This window comes from Macaca nemestrina, chromosome 9, assembly GCF_043159975.1.
Source record: "Macaca nemestrina isolate mMacNem1 chromosome 9, mMacNem.hap1, whole genome shotgun sequence".
Classification (NCBI taxonomy): domain Eukaryota; kingdom Metazoa; phylum Chordata; class Mammalia; order Primates; family Cercopithecidae; genus Macaca; species Macaca nemestrina.
Window position 1 is genome coordinate 117,716,014 of NC_092133.1, and position 25,713 is coordinate 117,741,726.

Here is a 25,713-nt window from a genome sequence, read left to right on the forward strand (position 1 = left end):
TACAAAAAGCAATCTCACACACAAAAATCAATCCCAAATGGATTAAAGACTCAAACATAACACATGAAACTGCAAAACTACTAGAAGAAAATATAGGGGCTAGCTCATGTGATGCTGCCTAAAAAGAGAAAAGAAAAGAAACAAATTATAAGGGAAAAACTCCATGGCATTCGTCTGGGCAATGACTATGATCTCAAAAGCACTAGCCACAAAAGCAAAAAATAGACAAATGGGATTATATCAAACAAAAAAGCTTCTGCACAGCAGAGGAAACATTCAACAGAATGAAGAAACAATCATTTAAATGTGAGAAAATATTTGCAAACTATATATCTAAAAAGTGGTTAATATCCAAAATATAGAAGCAACTGATACAACTTAGAAAAAAAAAAAAACCCAAACAGAAAACAACCCTCAAATAACCCAATTAAATAATGGGCAAAAGACCCAAATAAACATTTCTGAAAAGCAGACTGAGAAATGGTCAACACGTATATGAAAAAATGCTCAATATCACTAATCATAGGGGAAATGCAAATTACAAACACAATGAGATATCATCTCACACCTGTTAGGATGGTTACTATAAAAAAGATGAAAGGTTACAAATGTCGGCAAAGGTGGGGAGAAAAGGGAAACTCTTGCACATCATTGGTGGGAATGTCAATTAGTACAGCCACTATGGAAAAGAGTATGGCAGTTCCTCAAAAAATTAAAAACAGGCTGGGCGCGGTGGCTCATACCTGTAATCTCAGCACTTTGGGAGGCCAAGGTGGGCAGATCACCCGAGGTCAGGAATTTGAGACCAGCCTGGCCAACATGGTGAAACCCCATCTCTACTAAAAATACAAAAATTAGATGGCTGTGGTGGCAGGCACCTGTAATCCCAGGTACTTGGGAAGCTGAGGCAGGAGAATCACTTGAATCTGGGAGGTGGAGGTTGCAGTGAGCTGAGATCATGCCATTGAACTTCAGCCTGGGTGACAGAGCGAGACTGTGTCTCAAAATAAATACATAAATAAATAAGAAAATAAAAAAAAATATGATCCTACTTCTGGGCATATATCCAAAGGAAATGAAATCCGTATGTTAAAAAGAGATCTGGGCTGGGCGCTGTGGCTCACGCCTGTAATCCTAGCACTGTGGGAGGCCGAGGCGGGTGGATCAATTGAGGTCAGGAGTTCGAGACCAGCCTGGCCAACCTGGTGAAACCGTGTCTCTACCAAAAATATAAAAATTAGCCGGGCATGGTGGCACGTGCCTGTAATCCCAGCTACTCAGGAGGCTGAGGCAGAAGAATTGCTTGAACCTGGGAGGCAGAGGTTGCAGTGAACCAAGATTGCGCCACTGTACTCCAGCCTGGATGACAGAGCGAGACTCACTCAAAAAAAAAAAAAAAAAAAAAAAAAAAAAAAGATCTGCACTCAGCTGTTCATTGCAACATTATTCACAAGAGTCAAGATATGGAATCAACTTAAGAGTCCATCAATGGATGAATGGATAATGAACATGTGGTATATGTACACAATGGAACATGTGGTATATGTACACAATGGAACACACTTCCACCTTAGAAAAGAAGGAAATCCTGCCATTTGTAACGACATGAATGAACCTGGAGGACAGAGTGCTAGGTGAAAGAAGTCAGGTGCAGAAAGACAAATATAGCGTGATCTCACTTATATGTGGAAACCAAGAAAAAAAGACAAGCACACAGATCAGTGAGTAGAATAGTGTTTACCAGAGGACTGGTCGGGTGACTGGGGATAGATCAGTCAGAGGATACAAAATGTCAGTTAGACAGGAGGAATGAATTCAAGAGATCTATTGTACAACATGGTGACTATAGTTAATAATAATGTATACTTGAAAACTGCTGAGGGTAGATTTTAAGTGTTTTCACCATAAAAAAGATAGCTAAGTGAGGTAATTCATATCTTAATTAGCATGATCGAGCCATTCCACAATGTACACATATCTTAAAACGTGTTCTATACCATAAGTTTATACACGTTTTATTTGTCAATTAAAAAAATCACAAGGCACTCAATTCACCATTGCTGTTGTCTCTTACTCCCAGACTTACCCCGTCTTTCTTGGGCAATGCCAATACTTGGTGCGTGTATATATACAAAACGATATTCTTTGTGTTCTGACATCTTCTGACATGTAGTTTAGTCTCAAATTTCTCCAGTTGTTTCAATAGCAGTATTCTGCTGTTTGGTTTTTGTTTTCTATTTTAAATTCAGAATACTGTCAAGGCTGTTTTGTCTCTGTAATCTTCCTTAGTTTAGAAAAAAAACCTTATCTGAGTTACCTTGTTCAGTTTTGTTATATCAGTATACTTTTCCTCTAGCATTAAGCTCTTGGATGTAAGGATCACATCTTATGCACTATTCTATCCACCCCTTCTTCAAATGCCCAGCATGATCTTTTGCATAGGATGGAAATACTGAGTAATGGTTAAGGCCGTCAACTCTAAACTTAGAAAGCCCCGTGTTCAAATTCTGGCTCCATGAACTTATCATCTAGGTGACTCTTTGCAGTCACTGAACTTTGTAGACTTAGCCTCCTCATCTATAAAATGGGGCAGTAACTGCCTTATGTGGTTGCTGTGAGGATTAAATGAGACAATAGCATAGTGCCTAGCACAAAGAGGCAGTCAACAATGCTAGCTGCTAGCATTTATTCCAGTGGATACTAAACACACAGCCATAGACATCACTTAGTCTACATCAGGAGTATTGCAGGGATAGAATGCTTTCATAGCAGACGTGTGTCTGCCGGTGCGGGGAAGGGGAAGGATACATTGGAGAAGGGGCAGAGTGAGCTTTTAAAATGGGAAGCAGGTAAGTCAGTGAAAAGCAAACGGGCATGGAGTGAACATCTGGGATTTTAGTTCACTAACTCAGTGTGTGACCTTGGGCAAATCACTTAATCTTTCTGGCATTTGGTGTTCTTCTGTACAGAGCTCTGCGGTTAAACTAGAACATCTCTAAGCTCCGACATGTTACAGTTCTGGATCCCAAGATGGAAGAGCACATCTTTTGGAGGCAAAGGGCAAATATCATAGTTCAGGTGGAAATTCTTTTGCAGATATGGAAATGAAGCTTAAAGAGGTCAGCCAACATGAGCAAGGTCATTCAACAACTAAGCAGCAGGATCAGGAACCAAACCTAAGACCATGTGACTCTAAAACTTCTTTTCTTAACCACCATGTCACGCTGTAAAATGGGTGAAGGTTCTGAGGACCCTAGGCTCACAGGATATTCATTTAGAATTCTGGATGAACAGCTTTTTGTTTTCTGTCATTACTCCCATTTTTCATATGCCATGTTTGTTTTATTATGTACCCTGATCTCAAAACTCCACACATATTTTGGGAGGAAGGAGAAAAAAATTCCCAAAGTATGAAATAAGCTACAAAATAATTTACTTAATGTCAGAAAGTTGGTGGCAAGGTGAGAATTCAAGCCAAAATATGCATTTTTCTATGAATCTTTCTCTCAAATGTTTTTGGGTCTGACATCATTGATTCTGAGAAATTAACAAGCATAATTAAGAAACCAATGAGTAATTAAAATTACATTGGTTGAGCTCGAATATAGATTTTGGATATGATATATTACTTACAATTAGATGACCATATAATAATTTATCATCCAAACTGAAGTACTTTTATTAAATAACAGGAGTTTTTGTTAATAATTACATCAAGAAAACAGGTATAAACTCAGTTTTTGCTAGGAAAATGGAGGTGTCTGATTACCCTACCATAACACTGTACATGATGTTACTTTTAAACACTATATCACTCAAAAGATGCAATATTCAGTAAGAGTGCTTTGTCATTCATCTATATATAAAGTGAAATATCTTAAGAAATGAAATTGTAAGTATAAAACTGTAAATGCTGTACTTTAAAGTTTAGCTGTTTACCTTTCATTAGCCTTAATACATTGATTCTGGAGTTCTTGCTGTGGTCTTCGTTCTCTTAAACTAGGGCTATGTTCCTTTGGTCCAGAACGACTGGGCAAAAATTCCTTATAATAGAAATCTTCCAAATCTAATAATTTTCCCTGACTGTAAATGAACACATAAACACACCATTGCATCAATCTAATTTTCTATTCACTTAAACTTATAGGATACTTGTTTTTTCTTTTATTTACTATAATTTAGGAGTAACATACACATGTCAGTAGAAATGGAAGGTCTTGAAATGTGGGAAAAACAGTATATCCCATAAGTAAAAAGAAAAACTTTCATATCTTACCTTGAATAGAACATTAGCTGTGGGAGCACATTTTCCTGGTTCTATTGCACTGAACTTGGCACCAAACTAGTGGTTACTACAACAGCCAGTAATTGCAGTGTTTCGGTTTGGCCAGTCTAGATCAGCGGTCACTACTGTCCTTTAGGCCATTATCAGAAAAGCTCACCTTTGTGTACTAACACTCAGCATTTTCAAATTTTATCAGCCCTCAGTACATTGATACACATATGATCTTAATTTACCTCCTTCATGAGTAACATTCTGTCCTCTCTCTATTCTTTGTTCTTTAGTGGATTAATTTCTGTGCTAGATTTTAACACCCACACGTGACATACACATAAGGGTGCATCCTTGCCCATGTTAATTCTTGGTTCTACTCAGGGCACAGTCTGGTTCCTGTGGTGCTCAGTATCTGTAGTCTGACAGGACTTCCTAAGAGGTAAATAAGTAGAACTGGAAAACCTCCAGGTGCTACAGTGTTTCCAGGAAAACACACTTTTCAAATTACAGATACTAATTTAAAAAGGACTTTCAGGATGTCACTGATTCAGAAATGAAGAACTGTGTTCACTCACGCTGAATAGAAACGCTCTTGTTTGTTCCTGGCACTCACTGTCTGGAAATTGGTTGACGTGAACATTGATTAAAACAGTGATATAGTATTAAAAGAGTAAAATATCAGTGGGAAATATAAGAAAAGGAGAATAATGTGAATTTAAGTGTGCTATACTTGCAGGTAACATGAACCTTATCTTCTTAACAAATCCATAAAAATTACAAGCAGCAAGATTTAGCATGTGTAGAAGGAGAAAAAGCAAAAAGGAGTTTGGGGAAAGAAAATTCATGAATACAGGCATGTTCAAATTGCCCAAGCAAAACCATTCCATGGAACAAGAAAAGTAAATTATTGGGAGGGTACAATTCATTTAAAACATATTTAAGTTCTTAGTGCTATGCTGGCTCAACAGATTTCCAATAGGCAGGATCTTATAAATTATATATAAATCACATATTTGTAACGTAAATGTATTGAGTGCACATTACTTTCCAAATTTATCCATATAAAATAGGTGATATATATATATATATATATTTTTTTTTTTTTTTTAAAGACAGAGTCTCCCTCAGTCGCCCCGGCTGGAGTGCAGTGGCGCGATCTCGGCTCACTGCAAGCTCCACCTCCCGGGTTCACGCCATTCTCCTGCCTCAGCCTCTGGAGTAGCTGGGACTAGGGGTGCCCGCCACTACGCCTGGCAATTTTTTTTTTTTTTTTTTTGTATTTTTAGTAGAGACGGGTTTCACTGTGTTGGCCAGGATGGTCTCGATCTCCTGACCTCGTGATCCACCTGTCTCGACCTCCCAAAGTGCTGGAATTACAGGCGTGAGCCACCTCACCCGGCCTAAAATAGGTGACTTTAAATTATAATTTGGACACATGGATTTTTGTTTGAATAAGATGACTGATTGAAATCGAGAAGTAATAATTACCTGTCTTTCCTTGGTCTTCGTTTGTCTTCTTGGATTGACTTCTAAAGGAAAGAAGAATTCAAAAGACCTATATACTATTATGATCTTAATATAATTGATATATTACTATAATCTTAATATGTAAATACATTTACTTTTAAAAGATTAAGTTAGAAATAAGCAAGTAGATACAATATTTTAAAAATTTAAAGAAATATAATTACTCAAGTTTTATTAATTATAAATTTCTGGTTATTTTTTACCACACCTAAACTGAAATGAATCTTTGCATTCCATATGAAAAATGTATTTCCCACACAGTGATCAATATAGACAAGGTTACATAAGATCTATTTACTACTAACGGGAGCAACTGTAAAATTTCTGGGAAGACCATTTCTCTACTACAAATGCAGTTGCGATGGAAGCAGGTTAATTAAGCTGCTTTGAATGTCTTGCTTCTTTGTCTGCAGGTAAAACAGATGGGTGATTATGGAGGGCAGGTGCAACAGTCCGCAAAAAGAATGGAATTGTGACTTCATAAACCTATAGGAGCCCATTTATGACATAAATGTAGCAGCACAGATGATATATGTTTTCATTTGTACAATGTTTTCATAGTTGAGGACTTTATGTATCAAGGTCAGAACAAATTAAGATATGCAAGTATGGAAATAATTAGATATATTTTAACTGATACTTCAATTTGAACATTAACAAAATGGTCCTTTGTATATAAGTTTCACGTTATATACAAACCAGTACTATCTTTTGCACTGTAGCATTAGTAATGCATTTTTATGTGTGTGCTACTTCAATATATTTGAGCTCATATATTTACATGCTGCCACAGCATATTTGTCTTTTAGGCTGAGAAAGTAGACACCATACTCACCTTGAACAAACTGAAGATATTATAATTGTGGAAACCCTATAGCAGGTATCAAGTTGGCTGGCACCACAAAAGTGTTGTATAACAAAAATGGCAATTAATAACGATTTATAAATACTGAGGGTTTCCCCCAGTATTTTTAGAGACATAGTAAGTCATTTTTTTTTTCAGGATTTATCATTTGTTGTACTCTAAAATAGTAGATGAGTGGAACAGTTCATGGTTTCTTCTATTCTTATTGGTTGGCATTTTAACAGGTGGATGAGGTAGAAGTGAGTGCTTCCTTGCATCAAGTCTGGGAGGAGACCATTCAGGAAATAATGTAAGGGCAGGATATCAATTACATTCCTGTTCTCCCATTTCCTATCACTTCACATTCTTGATCCAATGCCCTAGGCTAAGAGGTGCTTACAAATAAATTACATTGCCCGCATAGGAACAGAGGCCACTAGCAGTTCAGTTAATGATCTCTGGGATTTGGGTGGTGTTTGTTGTGGTGGTTGTTGCTGTTTTAACATCACTTCGGTAGTAATTTCCTACAGAGGTCCTGCCTCCTTCATCCATTCCCTGAAAAAAAGCCCCTTTGTTCTAAGTAACAATTGTCTATAGTTCATAGTTATGTTTAAGTGATGGCAGTACGTTGAATGACAGGGATGCCCCTTTATACAACCAAGATTCAAATAATGTTCTGCCCTTGAATTCTCAGGCTGGTGAGGATCCTATTTATACTAGATCAGCACTTCCCTCTGAGATATCGTGTATATAAGTTGGTTTTCAGTTACAGGAATTCCTAGAAGAGGACATATTGTCCAGACTTCTTTCACTCTTGCCTGTGTTAGAATATTCTTTTTTTTTTTTTTTTGAGACAGGATCTCGCTCTGTGACCCAGGCTGGAGTGCAGCAGTGCAATCTCGGCTCACTGCAACTTCTGCCTCCTGGGCTTAAGTGATCCTCCCACCTTAGCCATCCTTGTAGCTGGGACTATAGTCATGACCCATCACGCCCGGGTAATTTTTGTATTTTTTGTGGTGACAAGGTTTCGCTATGTTCCCCAGGCTGGTCTCAAACTCCTAAGCTCAAGTGATCCACCCACCTCGGCCTCTGCAAGTGCTGGGATTACAGGTGTGAGCCACTACATGTGGACTTGTGTTAGAATATTCTCATGAAATGTGAGTCAATAATATATTTTTCCAAAAATTATTTAAGATGGCTCATAATAGAATCGTTATACAATCAAAGTAATAAAGTAGAAATTGTAAATGAGAAACAAAGGAGGCAAAGGAAGTAGGTGCATTAAGATGGAGGCTTACATTTGTCTCTTAGTTTCCTAACAGCTGGGGCTAAAAGGGGAGCATGATGCAATAACCCCTACCCTTTGTCATGAAAAGGGAAGCATACCACTCCTCACAGGTGAGGACTTTATAAGAAATTTATTACACGGACTTTATAGCGGGGACGTTTTTTGCTAAGATGTACAATGTTTTCAATTATAGTTTTGAAATTACAAATTAAAAACTTGAAATTTGAAATGAAAATAAAGAAGCAAATGTCCCATGGCAGTTTCTTATAGAACCAGTGTAGAGAAAAGAAAGAAAGAGGAGACAAACATGACTCACGTAGATTTTCTGGCTTGGGTGTTTCTTGAGGAGGCCTTTAAAAGAGTAGTGTCTTAGCTCTGAAGACTTTGAAGAACCTGTTCCTTAATCAGGAACATTGCACTCCCCCTCCAGCCCCACCCGTCATAAAGAAATATGTTTTATGACAAAAACGTTAAAATTCATATCCCTTACACCATAGTGAGCACAATCTTACTTTCCTTTTGGTAATACACTACCAATTTCTTTATTAAGACGGATGAAGAAGGAGCTAAAACGTTGAAGTCAGGAAGAAAAAGACTTTGGAGTGGGCAAACTAGCTACTGCTGTAGTTCAGGGAAAGTACTGGAAAGAATAATAAAATTGGAAGGGATCTCTGATAAGATTGTGTTCGATTACTCGTTTTTTTGAGGAACCTTGGCCCTGAGTCATTTTTGCTGATGCTGCACGGCTTTGAGTGTTAGCTCAGGCAGTACAACAGCCCATGCGCACTCCACTAATGCTCTTCACCACAGGCACGCTTCTGCGGCTTGGCTTACTCTTATTTTGGACACAGCAGCAGCATTTCCTGGACGTAAGAGATAAAGAGCATCAAGTCATAGGAAAGAGGCAATACTGATGTTAAGGCCGCCAGAATCACCATTGTAAGAAGTGACATCCAAGGAGAAAAAAAAAAAACCAAAAAACTATAAAAATAGCCAAACAACTGAAAGCAGAGATGTTTGTGTTGGGCAAATGTAAAGGAAATAATTTTCTACAACTCAACAGCCCCTGAGAGTACTGTACTACAGGGGTCTATTATTTAAGAGTCTTCCAGTTACGATGTTAGCTGCACAGTGTTCTCAGGACAATGGCTGTTAACAGTGAGCAAAGGCCTCCATAGAGCTTCTAGTTTAGAAGGGGAAGTTACACAGGAGATAAGTAGATAAATAAATATTTATAAATGCAATTAAGAGGGCTGGGTGTGGTGGCTCACGCTTGTAATTCCAGCACTTTGGGAGGCCGAGGCGGGCAGATCACCTGAGGTCAGGAGGTTGAGACCAGCCTGGCCAACATGGTGAAATCCCGGCTTTACTAAAAATACAAAAATTTAGGGGGGCAAGACAGTGGGTGCCTGTAATCCCAGCTACTTGGGAGGCTAAGGCAGGAGAATCGCTTGAACCCGGGAGGCAGAGGTTGCAGTGAGCTGAGATCAGGCCACTGCATTCCAGCCTGGGCAACAAAGTGAGACAATAACAACAAAAAAATGCAAAATTCACTGGAGAAAAATGAAGCAGGCCAGTGATAGACAGAGAGATTGGGTGCTGCCTTAGCCACGGGAGTCAGGGATCCTCTCTGGGAAGTATAGATCCAAATGAAACCAAACCAATAGCCCCATAGACTGTTCTTTTTGATAAACATAGAAACTAACCCTTCTGGTCTTAAAGCTTGAAACTTTTATTTGTTTTATCTGAGTTCCTTCCTCAGGAAGTAACCTTTAGGTTCCTCAAAAAAAGAACTGAAACTCACCACAACACTGCACTCATTCACCATGATTGCTTCCTTGCCCCTCCCCAGTTCTTGTTTTCTTAAACGTTGTTACATTTCCTCTCTGCTATATAAATCCCTGGCGTTAGTCAGTAAGGGAGATGGATTTGAGACTGAGCTCGCAGCTCTTGGGCTGCAGCACCTGATTAAGGCCTTCTTCTTTGGCAATATTCCGTTCAGTGATTGGCTTTCTGTGCGGCGTGCAGCCGGACCTCAGCCAAACCCCTGGTGTTTCAGTAACATGAATCAAGTACAAACATTTTGAATAGTGCTACAATAAAAGTTCACAATAATGTATTGTATATTTCAAAATAACTAAAACGGTGGAATTGGGATGTCCCTAACACAAAGAAATAAATGCTTGAGATGATGGATACTCCAGTTACCCTGTTTGATCGTTACACATTGTATGCTTGTATTGAAATACCACATGTATTCCATAAATATGTACAACTAGTATGTATCCATAAAAATGAAAAATAAAACATTAAAAAAATAAAAAAACATTTTCATTCACTGAAGTGACCCTGGGTCATCAAGAAAGGGTTTAAAATAGACAGTATATTTTAGAAAGACTTTCATGAAAACCATTTAAAGTTACAGAAAGTGTTTGGTGGTTAAAGGGAGTGGGACCTCATTACAGCCACACTTTTCACTATGTGTGACGCCTCAAATCCTGGGAAGGGCCAGAGAAATAGGAACACATGGTATCTTTTCACTTATAATAACATACTCCTTTTCTGTTTTATTTTTCATTGAAGCCATAGATTTCAAAGTCAGAATTATAAAAAAGGATCCTATTCCCTAATAACTTAGGATGTATGGAAATATAGTCACTTAAAAATAACAGTGTGATGACAAAGTAAGCTTCTTGGGGATGGAACTCATTTATGAGGCTCAGAATTTGCTCCACAGTTCTCACTGGTTGTTAGTAATACATGTTTCACTTCTGTTAAGGTCTTTTACAATTTCTCATACTGGGAACAGTATCTGCTGTTGAAGCCATCACAGTCACTTGTCATTTCAGTTGCACTTAATAAAGACCATTGAGTATCATTTACTACATAAACTCAGGGTTAATGGGGAATGTTTGGTAATTTCTGATCTTGTTTCTGCTGTTCTATTTAACTGCATAAAGAAATGTCAGAGTATTTGCTGCTTTTTAAATTATTTGAGCAGCACAGAAAAAAATCAATTTCATTTCTTAATCGGCTTCCTATAAAGTGACTGTCAAAGGCAGGTATCTGGAATTTTAGATTTTTCTCAATTTACTCCTATTTGCTTTTCATTCTTTTATTTCATTGCTCTTATTTGTACAACACATGTTTATTGCATGCCTGCTATGTGTCAGGTTGAATGCAATAGGCAAACTCCTTGACCTCGTGGAAGCCACACCAATCCCTCTTTGGCATGATAAAGTGTCATAAAAGGGAAGTATGGGCTTCTTAGGGAGGATATAGGAAGAGCTCTCTTGGGATTTGGGAGTGACAAGAAGGTTTCCTGAAGAAAAAGACATCTAGGCTGAGGGTGTTTTGATCGTGAAAGATGAGAAGAGAAAGAGGATGTGGTTTTAGGCTGAGAAAAGGGCATGTCCAAGGACAAATGTTCGTGGACAATTTGAAGTGGAGAGTGCAGGTTACTGGGGAGGAAGGGCTGGAGTGGAGAGTTTGGAGGGGTGAATGAATGAATATCAAGCACGGAGGCTGGACAGGGTGAGCAGGGCCCAGATTTTGACAGGCCTTCATATCTTAGGACAGTGGGAAGTAACAGAAAAGTTCCATCAATGGGAGGATAGTATAATTGGATATTAATTTTAGAAATACAACTGTGGCTACAGTGTGGAAAATATATGAATTAGAAGGGGAAAAACAAGACCAAGGGACCAGTAAGAGGAGTGACTCAGAAATACTGACAAGACACTCTGGCCTGGAAGAGGGTATTAGCACAGAGCATGGAGAGAAATAGAAACTCGAGATACTTGGATTTAGATTTTTGAATACGGAAGATGAGAACAAGGGAGAAGTCAAGGTAATAGTCAGATTACTGGCTTGTAAAATTAGTTGAGTATTCATAAAAGACCACATATTGTGTGATTCTATTTATAGGAAATGTCCAGAATAGGCAAATCTACAGAAACAGAAAACTAGATTGGTGATTGCCTAGGGCTTGGGGCAGGGGGGTGGGAGTGGGAAGTGACTTCTAATGGGGCTCTTTTTAAGGTGATGAAAATGTTGTAAATTGATTGTGATTAAATTATTGTACTAAAAACCATTTAATGTATATTAAGGTGGGTGAATTGTATGGCATGAGATTTATATCTCAACAAAGCTGTGAGTGTGTGCGCCCATGTATGGATGTGTATGTGTGTGTATGTGTCTCTATATATGTATACATGGATGCTTGTACATATCCATGTAGAATATGCAAAACGAACATTAGGTAGTTTGATATTTGAGGCTGGAGCTACAGAGAGAGCTAAGCCAGCGATAAAGATTCAGAAATCAGCAGTCACTGAGGTCGTAGTAGCTAATGGGATTGTCTAAAGGAAATGAGTGGGGAAGAGAATGGGTTTCCACAGGCAACCCTCTGTGGAAACTGAAAATAAATCACTAGAGAGAAGGGAAAGAACTAGAGAAGACTGGCTAACTTGGAGGTCAAATGTGAGCTTCATTTTCTGCCTGCGAGGTGGGAGACTTATTTCCAACTGATTCTCTGGGTTTCGACACATCCTCTGGGTTCTCCAGGGCATAGGGGAGTGCTGCTTTCTCACTGTGGCAGTGCGGAGCGGAAGAGTGAATAAATATTGCAAATGCAGGGACCGGCCAGTGGGTGCGAAAGGCCTCAGGAGCATGAGAGAATGCAGCTCACCAGCAGAGTTTCAAGCAGTTCACTATGGCTCAAGGATAAGAAGAGGGCAAGAAAAGAGGCTGAAGAGCAGTCGTAGGTCGCAGGAAGAAGGCCTTGGAAGGAATTAGGACCTCATCCTGAAGGAGTTGCTGAGCCATTAAAGGAACAATTAAGGGAGGAGCATGCTCAGAGGTACGGTTTAAAGACATTTTCAGGGGCAGGCTGGAGAGGATGCAGTTAAGACAGTTATGTGGTACCTGAAATACTCCAGAGTGGGAAATGATGATGGTCTGAAATATGGAAGTTGCTGTGAGGTTAGTGGGGGAAATGAGTTGGAATAAGCTTTTGCAGGTAGAAGTCACACTTTAGAGCCACTGATGGATCACAGGTATGAGAGAGAGGACAAAAGCCAGAATGACTCCCAGGTTCTTGGTTTAGGAGACCATATGGATGACAGTGGCATTCATGGAGAGAACATGAGAAGAAGGTCAGGCTATCAGGGGCGATGCCAAAGAGTCCTCATGCTGTTAGTGAGCAGGAGCTGTGGGGTCAGAAGACCTCAATAAAATGAATGGCCTGGCAGCTAAGGCATGCTTATCTGTGTCTTGGAATCCTGATCTGAGAGATATGGATAATACGTTCAGGGATATTTCCAGGATTAGCTATCACAGTGGATGTGAACGAGCCTTATTCTAGGCCTGGAATTTGAAAGATGCTTAATAAATGCCTGTTTCTCCCCTTCTTTCGTTTTCTTCTAGTTTCACCAAAACCCACCCATTTACACCAGGGCCCCTCTCTAGAGAGCTCCTGCTATGATGGGTTTCTCTTTCTGAGTTGATATTTTCATATCAGTTCATATTAATGGACTAGCAGAGAAAGTTTCAAGGAGGATGTGGTAGGTACTACTATGGGAGAGGCTGGAATGTGAGGAAGAAGGGCTGGAAGAGATCAAAGTGCCCAGATCCCCAGCCAGCGAGGGGACTGAAGAGGAGACTAAGGCCTCTCTTTCCTGCCAGGCCTTCCTTTGTGCCTGGCCTAATCTAGCCACAGTTTTCACACTGGCCATTAGTAGATGTGATGGCTCCCATCTGATAGTAAGAGTGAGCCACTTACATGTAGTAGATAATAGTATGTGGAGTCTTCAGGGTTATTTAATGTTTTGGGTTTCCGGGGTCGTCTTGGGGGTCTCAATATTTTTGGCTCCTCTCCTTTAGAGATACCTATAAGAAAGGTGATCATAAACAAGTATTCAATTACAAAGACTATTATCAAGTGATGTTTTCCTTTTGGGATAAATAAGAAATTATATACCTATGACTGAGGCTAAGGCTGGAGAAAAAGGAAATACTTTTGCTGCACAACCAGCCCTTATCCTACTCCTTACCATGTGCTTTCCTCTAGTTGTCTGGTGGTCTAGGACTTTGAGAGCCAAGGGGAAGAAAACAAGAGGAAGGAAAAGAAAAACAATGCAGCTGGGTGCAGTGGCTCACGCCTGTATCCCAGCATTTTGGGAGGCTGAGGCGGGCAGATCACTTGAGGTCAGGAGTTCAAGACCAACCTGGCCAACATGATGAAAACCCATCTCTACTAAAAATACAAAAAAATTAGTCAGGCGTGGTGGCAGGCACCTGTAATCCCAGCTACTTGTGAGGCTGAGGCAGGAGAATCGCTTGAACCTGGGAGGCAGAGGTTGCAATGAGCCGAGACTGCACCACTGCACTCCAGCCTGGGTGACAAGAACAAAACTCTGTCAAAAAAAAAGAAAAGAGAGAGAGAGAGAGAAAGACGAAAGAAAGAAAGAGAAAGAAGAAAGAAAGAAAAGAAAAAAAAGAAAGGAAGGAAGGAAGGAAGAAAGAAAAAGAATAGTTTGGTCATGTGGAATTGAGTAGAGCAGTTCAGAGGATGGATGACGTCAGGGGTCAAAGCTACCAGAAAAACAATTTAGAAAGCAATGTTATGCTTACAGAACCTCTTCTGCCCCTTCCCTCCCCCGTGTGTCAGCCTCGCGTGGTGACCCATCTACCCAAGCACTGCATGATCTGCATTTTTAAGGACCGCCTCATATGTTATGGCTCCAAATGAAGAGACTGCTCATTTGCAGAGCTGACTCTTTCTCAAAAGCCTAATCTGTTCTTTCTCCAAAATTTAGGACCTCAAACCAGTAGCATTTTTAGATTTGACATTAAAAGAGTGACAAAGGAAGAATAAATTTTGTCATCTTTTCCTACTCTCTCTGTTAATACAGCCAAGATCTCAAACCTGGAACAACACTGTCAGAGCTTCTGGTGATCTGTACACTTTGATGTTCATGTTCATTACAAGTGGCTTTATATTTACAGAGCTAATAGACCTCACTAAATATTTCTATTTTTTTTCATGATTCTTGACAACTCCATCCACAGACTCTGTTTGTGCAAGAATGTCTGCTCGACAGATAGATCAGGATAGAAGTGTGAGTTGGGTGTGGTACTTATTGGAAAGCTTCATTCAATACACCTGAACATATATTTCTAGGTAGGACTTTAAAAGCAGTAATAGCTCATTCTTGCATACAGTAAAGGGGCAGTGATGATTCCTAATCCCCAGATGTTGAAATACACAGAGAAACAGAGCTGTCCCAAACTATACTAATCAAATAGAAGAATATTTATATTTATTATATGTAAACAACTGTGACTGGCAAGTGTCTTCAACCAATGGTGAAAGACTCATAGATGTCTAACTTTCTAGTTCCCTGACCAGCCCACTAGGTGAAGATACTGATCACAGCAGCATTCATATTCTGACATTATCCAGCTCATTCATTCCAAAAGGTATGAGAAATTTCTGGGTGACAAAGGGGATCAGCTAATCGGGGGTACTTCATAGAGGTGTAGTGCATGGAACAATGCTCTTCAGAGAAACCTCAGCAATCATACATTGCTGTCCTTTTATGAATAAAACAAAAAGAGATATTTGTCAATGCAACCATGTTATTACAGATTAGTAATAGACAAAGCATTTGTCTGACCCATCCCTAGAGGTTCATCTCCCAATCTCTCCCTTCCTCAAGGAATAGATGGAGGAGGTGGAAAGAGTCCAAATATCTGAGTCATTTCTGGATCCATCTTAGACTGTCACAGGCACGAGGAAAGATGGTAAGGCCTGAATTCTTGCCACCACCATAAATAGTGGTCTTTTATTTTTTCCTTCTCATTATCCTCTCTCCCAGTGCTGATTATTAAATAGATTCTATTGGCTCTTGCAAAGGTTTATCATTTCAAAATGCATTTGTCATATCCATTTATATTACTCATTTGAATCTGAATGGCAAGATACATACAAATATGGTATAAGTTATTAGATATTCTTAATATTTTTAGAAACATGAATGTGGTGTGTGACTAAATTTTAACTTGGCTTTAATATTATTTAAAATCTGAATTGAAATATCAGAACATTATTATCATAATACAAATTAATTAAAATGAAGATGGCCAAGAAGCTGAATAATTGCCAAGAGAGTGAAAACAAAAAAAAGGTTCTGGGAATAAAGGCATTATTGATCTTGTGTTCATTTTATCATCAAATGTTCCCCCATGCAATCTGATTTCTCTATTGAAAATGCTTTCTATTAGGTTGTTGCAAAGGGAATTGTGTTTTTTGCCATTAAAAGTAATGACAAATTAAAAGTAATGGCAAAAACCGCAATTCCCTTTGCAACAACCTAATAGATGGTGAAGGGTCCTTTTCACCAACAAATCCAAAGGTCCTTTATCTGTCCCCGTTGTCTCTGACCGTTCTTCATTAAGCATTATTAAACACCCCTCGTCTTCATGACTCAGGATAAAGTTTCTGAAGGCAGGTGCCTTATCTTATTTTTCTTTGTATTCCCAGTACTTATAAAAAATACTTGACACACAGTAAGTGCTTAATATAAGTTTGCTAGATGACTAAGTGATCTTCCCCTTGCCTCATGGATTGAATCATCCTTTCCTCAGGTCCTGGCAATTTCCGGTGTTCCTAATGCACACCTCAGGTCTGACCCTCCCATCCCACAGGAGCTCCTGCCCTAATTTCTTACTCCTTACTGAATACTTCTCTCTCAGACTCAAATGAACCGGCAGTCATCATTCTTCTCCATCTAAGATTCTATACACTACAACCTCAATGGCAGCATTATTCCTGCTTCCCAGGTTGAAAACATGGATATCACCTTTGCCGTGTGTCTCTTCTTCATTTCCTACAGACAAGCAATCATTAATTTCTGTCCATTGTTTTGACACATCCTTTGAAATATCTAATATTCATCCACCACTTAGTTTCATTTGCCATTGCAATCACTCTGGATGAAACGACTCATTTAATAACTGTGGTAGAGTCTTAATATGGTTTCTATGCTTTTTCTCACAAATGGAAACCATATTTTCCTTTCTTTTCCTTTTTTCTTTTTTTTTTGAGATGGAGTCTTGCTCTGTCTCCCAGGCTGGAGTGCAATGGCACAATCTTGGCTCACTGCAACCTCTGCCTCCCTGGTTCAAGTGATTCTCCTGCCTCAGCCTCCCGTGGAGCTGGGACTACAGGTGCTTGCCACCGCGCCCAGCTAATTTTTGTATTTTTAATAGGGATGGGGTTTCGGCATGTTGGCAAGCCTGGTCTCGAACTCCTGACCTCAGATCATCTGCTCGCCTCAGCCTCCCAAAGTGTTGGGATTACAGGCGTGAGCCACCACACCTGGCCCAGATTTTCCTTTCTTAAATACCACTTTAATTGTGAAATTTCAAGTTTCAAAAATTTATGATGATGCCTCTTTTTCCCTTCTTCATCAAGTTTAAACTTCTGACTCCAGGTTATTTACAATCTTAGCAATTTCAATTTTATCTCCCATTTCCCCCCAAATGAACTTTCTCCTCTTGTCAGTCCAGTTGTCTCACTGAAACCCTGATAGACAATGTTTATAGCTGTAACTTTGCTTTTTCTCACCTTCTCATAGAAAAGCTTTTCATAGACTTACTGAAATCTTAAGCTTGTTCAATGTCCACCTTCAATCCTATCTCTTTAATGAAGTTTTCACTGACTCCCCAGTGATCTCTCTCTCATTGAGCATAAATGGTACTTGCTAGATGCACAAGCCATTTTAAACGTGGTACAGGCTGAATTGTGTCACCTCAAAATTCACATGTTGAAATCTTAACCTCCAATACCTCAGAATGTGACTGTGTTTGGAGATAGGGTCTTTAGCAAGGTAAATAAGTTAAAATGATGTCATTAAAGTGGGTCCCAATCTAATGTGACTGCTGTCCTTAAAAGAACAGGAGATTAAGACAGACACACACAAATAGAAGACCATGAGAAGATGACCATCTAAAGGCAAGGAAAAAGGCCTCAGAGGAAAACGACCTTGTTGACACCTTGATTTTGAACTTCTAGCCTCCAGAACTGTGGGAAAGTAAGTTTCTGCTGTTTAAGTCACTCAGTCTATGGTACTTTGTTATGGCAGCCCTGGAAAACTAATATAGAACCTAATCCCATATGTCTTGCTGCTTACTATTTTTTGCTGTGATTTTTTTTTAAAATAGTGGAACCAGAAGTCTCTAGATGGTGGGGATCATGACTTAGGTTTTGATGTCCTTGTGTCATTTCATTGGTGATCTACATGTGGTAGTGTTTGGAGATGCAAAGATTGTGATTTCATTTCAGCTTAGAGATGTAGTGCTAAGTGAATAGTAAATATTAATATACTTCTGTGAACTGGATCACCATTCTCATCACATATAAAAATAAATTTCTGATGCTTTAAAGATTAATATAAATAAAAGAAATAATAAAGCTCTTGGAAGAAAATCAGGGATAATTCATGAGCAATCTAGGGGCATGAATGTTTTAATCAAAATTCAGAAATCATAAAAATATAGACATATTTGCCTATTAAATATAGGCAAAAACTTTTATTTGGCAACAAAGTCAAAAGACACATGATAGACTTGGAAGGCTATATTTGCAACACAGATATAAAGGGTTCATATTTTTAATATGCAAAGAGTGCTAACAAATGACTACCAAAAATATAGACCAACAGAAAAGTGAGCAAAAGATTTAAGTAGAAAATTCAAGATGCGCAAATCCAAAAAGCAAATAAGCATGGGAAGGCACCTGAATTTACTAGCAGATAAGAAAATATAAATTAAAATTAGATATGATTTTACTCCAGACACATTAGCAAAGATTAAAAAGAAGGATATCACTGATGGACAGGAGGTCAGGACAAGTGTATGCTCCCAAATTGTTGAAGGACATGTCAATTTCTAGAGCCTTTTATGAAAGCAATCTATTAAAACCAAAAACATCTTGCAACTCAATAACTTCATCACTGGGGATTTATCCCAGTGTACAGGTACATTTTCAAAGATATTTACTGTAACATTTTTCATCGTAGCAAAAAATGGAAACAAAGAGAATATCTAACAATAGGGAAAAGGTTATATAATTATTGTGATTCACAAATACAGGATTATGCAGCCATTAAAAAGAATAAATTACAGCTATACTAGTTGATGTGCAGGGATTCCTGCAAAGGTATTGAGAAAAGCAAGTTGCTTAAGTGTTTATATTATGATCATACTATGATCCTATTTATATAAAACAATGATGAAAATCTCTGTTATGTATATATACCTACATGTATGCACATCTGCAAAAAATATGAAAAAATGCATGTTCTATAATAAGAGTTCCCTTGGTTGGGAGTGAGTAATGTGGGTTGAGAAGGGGAACATAGGGGAGGAAACAGGAAAAAAAAAAAGAGAAAAAGAAAACAAAACACTACATTAAATAATAATCTTGGAATGGGCTGTGTGCAGTGGCTCACACCTGTAATCCCAGCACTCTGAGAGGCCAAGGCGGGTGGATTACCTGAGGTCAGGAGTTCGAGACAAGCCTGGCCAACATGGTGAAACCCCATCTCTACTAAATATACAAAAATTACAGGGCATGGTGGCACACGCCTGTAATCCCAGCTACTAGGGAGGCTGAGGCAGGAGGATCACTTGAACCCAGGGGGCAGAGGTTGCAGTGAGCTGAGACTGTGCCACTGCACTCCAGTCTGGGCACCAGAGCAAGACTCCATCTCAAAAACAAACAAACAACAATAGAAAAGAATCCTGGAGTGTATGGTATGGTAGCATTGATGTAAAATTATAAATATGCATGTTGGTGTGTGTATATTATGGAGATTTAAAAATCAAAATGCATTGAATTTTCAGAATTTCTGAAAATCTAATCTGCGTTAGTGTTAGCTTCTTGACATTTTTTTCTTCACCAGGATAATCTAAAGCCAGAGGGCTGACTAGTCTTAAGGGGTGTCTCACTTAAGATATTGTAATGCAAGGTGGCCAGCCAGTAAATGAAAATTATGATGAATGTATTGTATTCAACAGACTATGATTGCTCCGCTTAAATTCCTTCAGACTATTTTTTTAAAGAGCAAACTTCCATGAGCTTATCAGCATACAAATATTTCAGAGAGGCATACATTTATTTGGCCTCTAATGGATTTGTGAATTTTTGTTCCTTTGGGATAATATAAACACTCTCTACTAACGTCATCCTAACCCCTTAATTACAAAAGTGACATAAACATTTATAATCACAAATTATCAGCAGCATATCAATGTGGGCACTAGCATAATAAGGTTTGTGGCTATTTTGTGGGTTGTGCGTGGTAAATATCAGCTTGTAAATGTTATTGCTGTATTAAATAGCCAGATGGTAAGATATTTATTTATATTGCAGTTGTGGTAATAATGTCATTAAGTGTTTTGGTTTATCAGAAATGCACTTTTTTTGGATAATGAATCACCTAACATCTCCACTTTTTTGCATTCAGAAGAAAGAAGATTTAAAACTCATTGCCAGGGAAAACTGATTTAGAAAATTAAATTTCAGCATTATTCTCATTTTAATGATAATCACACTGTTTTATTTAAGTATACATGCAGAGTATAATTTGCAGAAGTATCACATATTTAAATCAAATATTAGCAGAACAGAAATGCACTTGTTACTGTAACTTTTTCTTTAATAAATCAATTTTTCAGTTTTTGTAAATTTCCATTTCCTCCTAAGAGTCTATGACCTTCAAGCAATAGAGTGACCTATGGGAAATCTTAGGAGAGGAATTTTCGTTGCTGCATGTTAAAGGCAGACTCACTCTAGTCATGGTTGCAACCTACCTTCTGGAAGCTGCTGTTTCCACCAGTCACCTTACCTGCCCTTGGCCAGGCTGGCTGTTTTGGCAATGGTTCTAGACTGAAAGAGAGCTGCACACAGTTCTGAGCCTGTGGACAGGACAGTTCCAAAGGAGTCCTCTCTGCCTTGCACTGCCTCCCTCCTTTAGCACCTACAGACATGTTCAATTCTCTCTCTCTCTCTCTTTTTATTAAGAGATGGGGTATTGTTATGTTGCCCAGGCTGGTCTCGAAATCCTGGGCTCTAACCCTCTCACCTCAGCCTCCTGAGTAGCTGGGATTACAGGCCTGAGTCATCGTACCCTTAATTCTCATGCTTGCCCTGGATTTGACCTCTTGCATCTACTCTGGGATAGCTCTGTTCTCTTGAGTTTACTCGAGGTGAAAAGTTAAGGGTAGATGCTTGTTCTGCTCTGAGTGCCCTTAGAACTTAGGGGATACGTTACTGTTTAGGGGATCTGACTCGCAGTCTTCTCTGACCTTCTCAAGAGGCAACTGCCAGCTCCCAGCCCCATTTTGAACTGCACAACTACTCCTGTGGCTCTTCTTTTCCTGCCAACTGAATGCCGATGCCCTAGGGCCAGCTTCCACCTCTACCTATCCTATAGGTCATGGGCTTATAGCTACTGGCCCCTCTCTGATTTGGGTACTTTGAACTAATACCCAGATCCTTGAAAGCGAAACTTAGTTTGCTAACAATAGTGGTAGGTTCAGGTAAGGTGCTGCCCCAGCCTGCCCCATATGTCTCTCCTAGTTGTGGCAGGAGAAGCAGGAGGATAGAGCAGCCTGTGTGGGGGGTGAGACCCACAGATACACCCTCTGGACTGTCTCTTGTCTCTTGCACATTATCGCTACATCTCGGCGGTCTACTTCTATCATTTTCCTCGGGCTGTCATGTCGCATGGATTACAGTCCTCAGAAGCCATTTTGTTTTGTTCTAGTCCAAAGAGTTAGATTACACACACATGCCCGGTCATCTCGCTTATATATGAGCAGTCATCAAAACGGGGTGCCACAACAGAAGCACATGCAAATGCACATGGTGATACCAGCGGTGCCTTGAGAGTGAGGACTTTGTTGGGGAGAGTGAGCTGTTATGTGGAACACTGTGAGCGTGTCTGACTGCCCACCAACTATGGATACAGACAGACAACCAAAATACATGTTTATTTGCTTGGAGAATAAGGAAAACTCAGAGGTGGCATCTAATTACATTTTGGCTATTTTTCAAAATGATGTGGGTATTCATTCATTTAAAATGTTTAGATATATAGCCTGAGGTGAAAACAGAATAATTTTTCCCAGAGAGCCAAACTTTAAAAAATTATTTATTGACTGTTCATAGTTATTTTCTTAGATTGGCCTTTTAAAAACACAGAATTGAAGAACATTCTCTGACTTTAAACACACAACATTGGCTTTTTTCTTTCCCTCTGCTCATACTTTATAACACATAGATAAAAGGGTTTGTGGTTCCTATCAAGATGAGCTGAAACATACCAGTATTTTAGAAAAGCACTCATTCTTTATTAGAGCACATCTAATTACAAGATGGCTGGAGGAGTATCAAACAAGCTTTCAGTGGCTTGAGACAGCATGGCAACAAAGGTGACAGATCTGGAGATGACACTCTAGTCTTACCACACGTGGCTGTGGAAGTTCTCTATCAGGTTGCAGTAATATTATTCAGATTCTTAATTTTATATAGAAGTGAAGTTAGCGAGGGATGGAGAGTATCCACTCTACTGGAGATGACCATCTTGTTCTCACTAACTAGACACTCAACTCTTCTAGAACCCTCGACTTAGGGGCTCTTGTTGTTAATGAACCACCTCACGTATGTGAAGATTAAGCTGACTTATTTACAGTATTATAATTCCAATTCTGCAATATTTTATTCAGTGGTTAGATTAGCTAGCAGTTTGCCAAGGCTATTCTTTGAAAAATGAATTTAAAGGGCTGTTAATACTCCATATGTGAATAGCGTCATTACTTATTAATCATTCTCCTATTGTTCAATTTTTTTCTTACCATATACACAATTTTTTTTCAGCTCTGATTATTTACTTAGGCTATGTTCTCATAAGTGAGTTTACTGGGTCAGTGATATAAACTAATTCAGTGGGGTTTTTTTTTTTTGACATATTGCCAAGTCACTTTTCAAAATGTTGATGCTGCCAACTTACCATATGCTTGGGAATAATTGCATTAGCACTTTGTCATTACTGTTAAAATATTTTTTCATACTTGTAATTTTGATGAGTAAAGAATAGTAACTTGTTTTACTTTTTATTTTTTTTACTCCTAGAGCGGTCATATATATGCTTATTTTCCATCTGCATTTCTTCTTTTGCAAATAAATTGATGGCTTGTGCCATTTTTCCATTCAGAGTGCTATTTTTTCTGAATGATTTATAAAGAGCTCTTTCTACATTAAACAGTTTAACTCTTTTTACATTTGTTCCAAATATTCTGTCTTCAGCTCTTTAACTTTTAATGATGCTTTGGAATCTCTAGAAGGTTTTAACATTCATGTAATCCAAATCCATCACAGTTTTTCTTTGTAATTCCTTTTATTACTTCTTATGCTTTGTCCTTTTCTAAGCAGAGATTGTGAAATGCTCAATTCATAGCATCCAGCTTCATTTGGTTTGTTTATTTCTTTCATTTAAATGATCAATGCATCTGGAAAATATCTGGGCATTCAGCAGAAGATAAGAATATTTTATTTCCTCATCCCAAATCAGAGACATTTTAAGCATTATCCATCCATTTCTTTTTTGTTCATATGTATCTTTTTGTAAATGACAGGTTTTTATAAATACTCAGGCCAATTTTAGGGCTCTTCTGTTTCATTAATCTGTGACTGATTTTTGTAAAGCAGACATATGATTTTAATTATTATAGCATTATTCATTTTACTATCTAATAAGTAAGTCCTCATTTATAGTTATTCTTTTTTTCTCTGAAATTTACAAATGATCCCTAGGGATATTTTCTTAAGTTCCAAAGAAAATCTGATAGAGATTTTGAATGCAATATTTTTAAACCTAGAAAGTAATTTTAGAACAGTCATGTTTACAGTATCTTATCTTTCAATTCAGAAACACCATGTATCATTCCATTATGCATCTTTTCTTTTTGTCTCTTTGTGGTTTGGTTGCTAGCTTTATTTCAAGGTATTGATTTTCTTTTTGCTATTATTTCCAATGGGCTCTTTTTCTATTAGAAATTTTTATAGGAAAGAATATCTATCTATATAACTATACATCCTTACTGAATTCTATTGCTAGCATCAATCATTGCATTTTTAATGTTGTCTGGTAATATTCCTACAATCCCATCTTTTCCCTTTTGATAGTTACGCTTTTTGAAAAAGCTTCTCTTTGTTGTCTTATTGCATTAACTGGAAATTTCCCAATAACATAAAAATGTGGTGTTACTAGTATCTTTATCTTCATCCTCCTTTTTAATGAAACTGCTTCCGGTGTTTTATAGTTAATTATGAGGTAGATGATTGAATTAAGAAATGTATTCTTCATATTGTTAAAGATATCCTTCTGCTTTTAGTTTAGTAAGAGTTTTACATTTCATCAGTACTGAGTGTTGGATTTTACTGAAAACTGTTTCAACATTTATCAAGATAGTTTTTTTTAAATCTATTGATATGTTATATTAATGTATATTATGTGGACAGTCTTTTAATGTGCTGTTGCATTCCATTAGCTAGTATTAAATACTATACTTAAGAGTTTTACCTCTAAATTAATAATTGAGGCCAGGTGTGGTGGCTCACACTTGTAATCCCAGCACTTTGGGAGGCTGAGGCAGGCAGATCACCTGAGGTCAGGAGTTTGAGACTAGCCTGGCCAACATGTTGAAACCCCATCTCTACTAAAACTACAAAAAAGTAGCTGGGTGTGGTGCCACACGTTTGTAGTCCCAGCTACTCAGGAGGCTGAGGCATGAGAATTGCTTGAACCCAGGAGGCAGAGGTGGCAGTGAGCCAAGGTCGTGCCACTGCACTCCAACCTGAGTGACAGAGTGAGACTCTGTCTCAAAAATTAATTAATTAATTATTGAGATTGAACAATAGCTTTTAAAAATGTTGTTAGACTTTTGTTCTAGGATAGATGAACATCGTAAAATAGGTAACTTTGTATATTTTTATTTTTTTCTCAAACAAATCACATACAGTGAGATTTATCTGTTCCATGAATGTTTGAATGTGTTTGCATAAAATACTATGAGTTCTTGGAACCTTTGTTGGCAGTAATTCTTTGAACAGTCACATCATCATACAGTAAGTCCTCACTTGACAATGTCGATGGATTCTTAGAAACTGCAACTTTAAGCGAAATGACCAATTTTACCATAGACTGATATAAACAAGAGTTAACTTCTTATGGTATATTTCTGGTCACAAAAACATTACCAAACTTCTCAACGGAGACCAACACTGAAATAAATGTGAACTATGCATACATTTAAGAAAAATTAGGTCAGGTGCAGTGGCTCACACCTGTAATCCCAGCACTTTGAGAGGCAAAGGTGGGCAGATCACTTGAGGTCAGGAGTTTGAGATCAGCCTGGCCAATATGGTAAAACCCAGTCTCTACTAAAAAAAAATACAAAAATTAGCTGGGCATAGTAGTGGGCACCTGTAATCCCAGCTGCTGGGAAGGCTGAGGCAGGAGAATCATTTGAACCCCGGAGGCGGAGGTTGCAGCAAGCTGAGATCATGCCACTGCACTCCAGCCTGGGCAACAAGAGTGAAATTCTGTCTTAAAAAAATATATATATTAGGCTGGGCACGGTGGCTCATGCCGGTAATCCCAGCACTTTGGGAGGCCAAAGCAGGTGGATCACAAGGTCAGGAGATCG

General features: G+C 38.5%; 1 protein-coding gene across 14 annotated transcripts in view; it reads right to left on the bottom strand.

Moving 5' to 3' along the window:
* Nucleotides 1-25,713, bottom strand: part of LOC105480009 (myosin IIIA) — a 310,637-nt gene that overhangs the window by 5,133 nt on the left and 279,791 nt on the right. For 11 of the 14 annotated variants that reach the window (XM_011738421.3, XM_011738428.3, XM_011738422.3 and 8 more), the window contains 3 exons: nucleotides 13,718-13,824; nucleotides 5,765-5,805; nucleotides 3,940-4,083 (listed from right to left, as the gene is read on the bottom strand). In XM_011738421.3, the coding sequence (XP_011736723.2) occupies nucleotides 3,940-4,083; nucleotides 5,765-5,805; nucleotides 13,718-13,824 (292 nt within the window). Of the gene's footprint in view, nucleotides 1-2,086; nucleotides 2,285-3,939; nucleotides 4,084-5,764; nucleotides 5,806-13,717; nucleotides 13,825-25,713 lie in introns of all 14 variants that reach the window. The other 3 variants (XR_011608190.1, XR_011608191.1, XR_986226.3) reach the window with 3 other exon arrangements.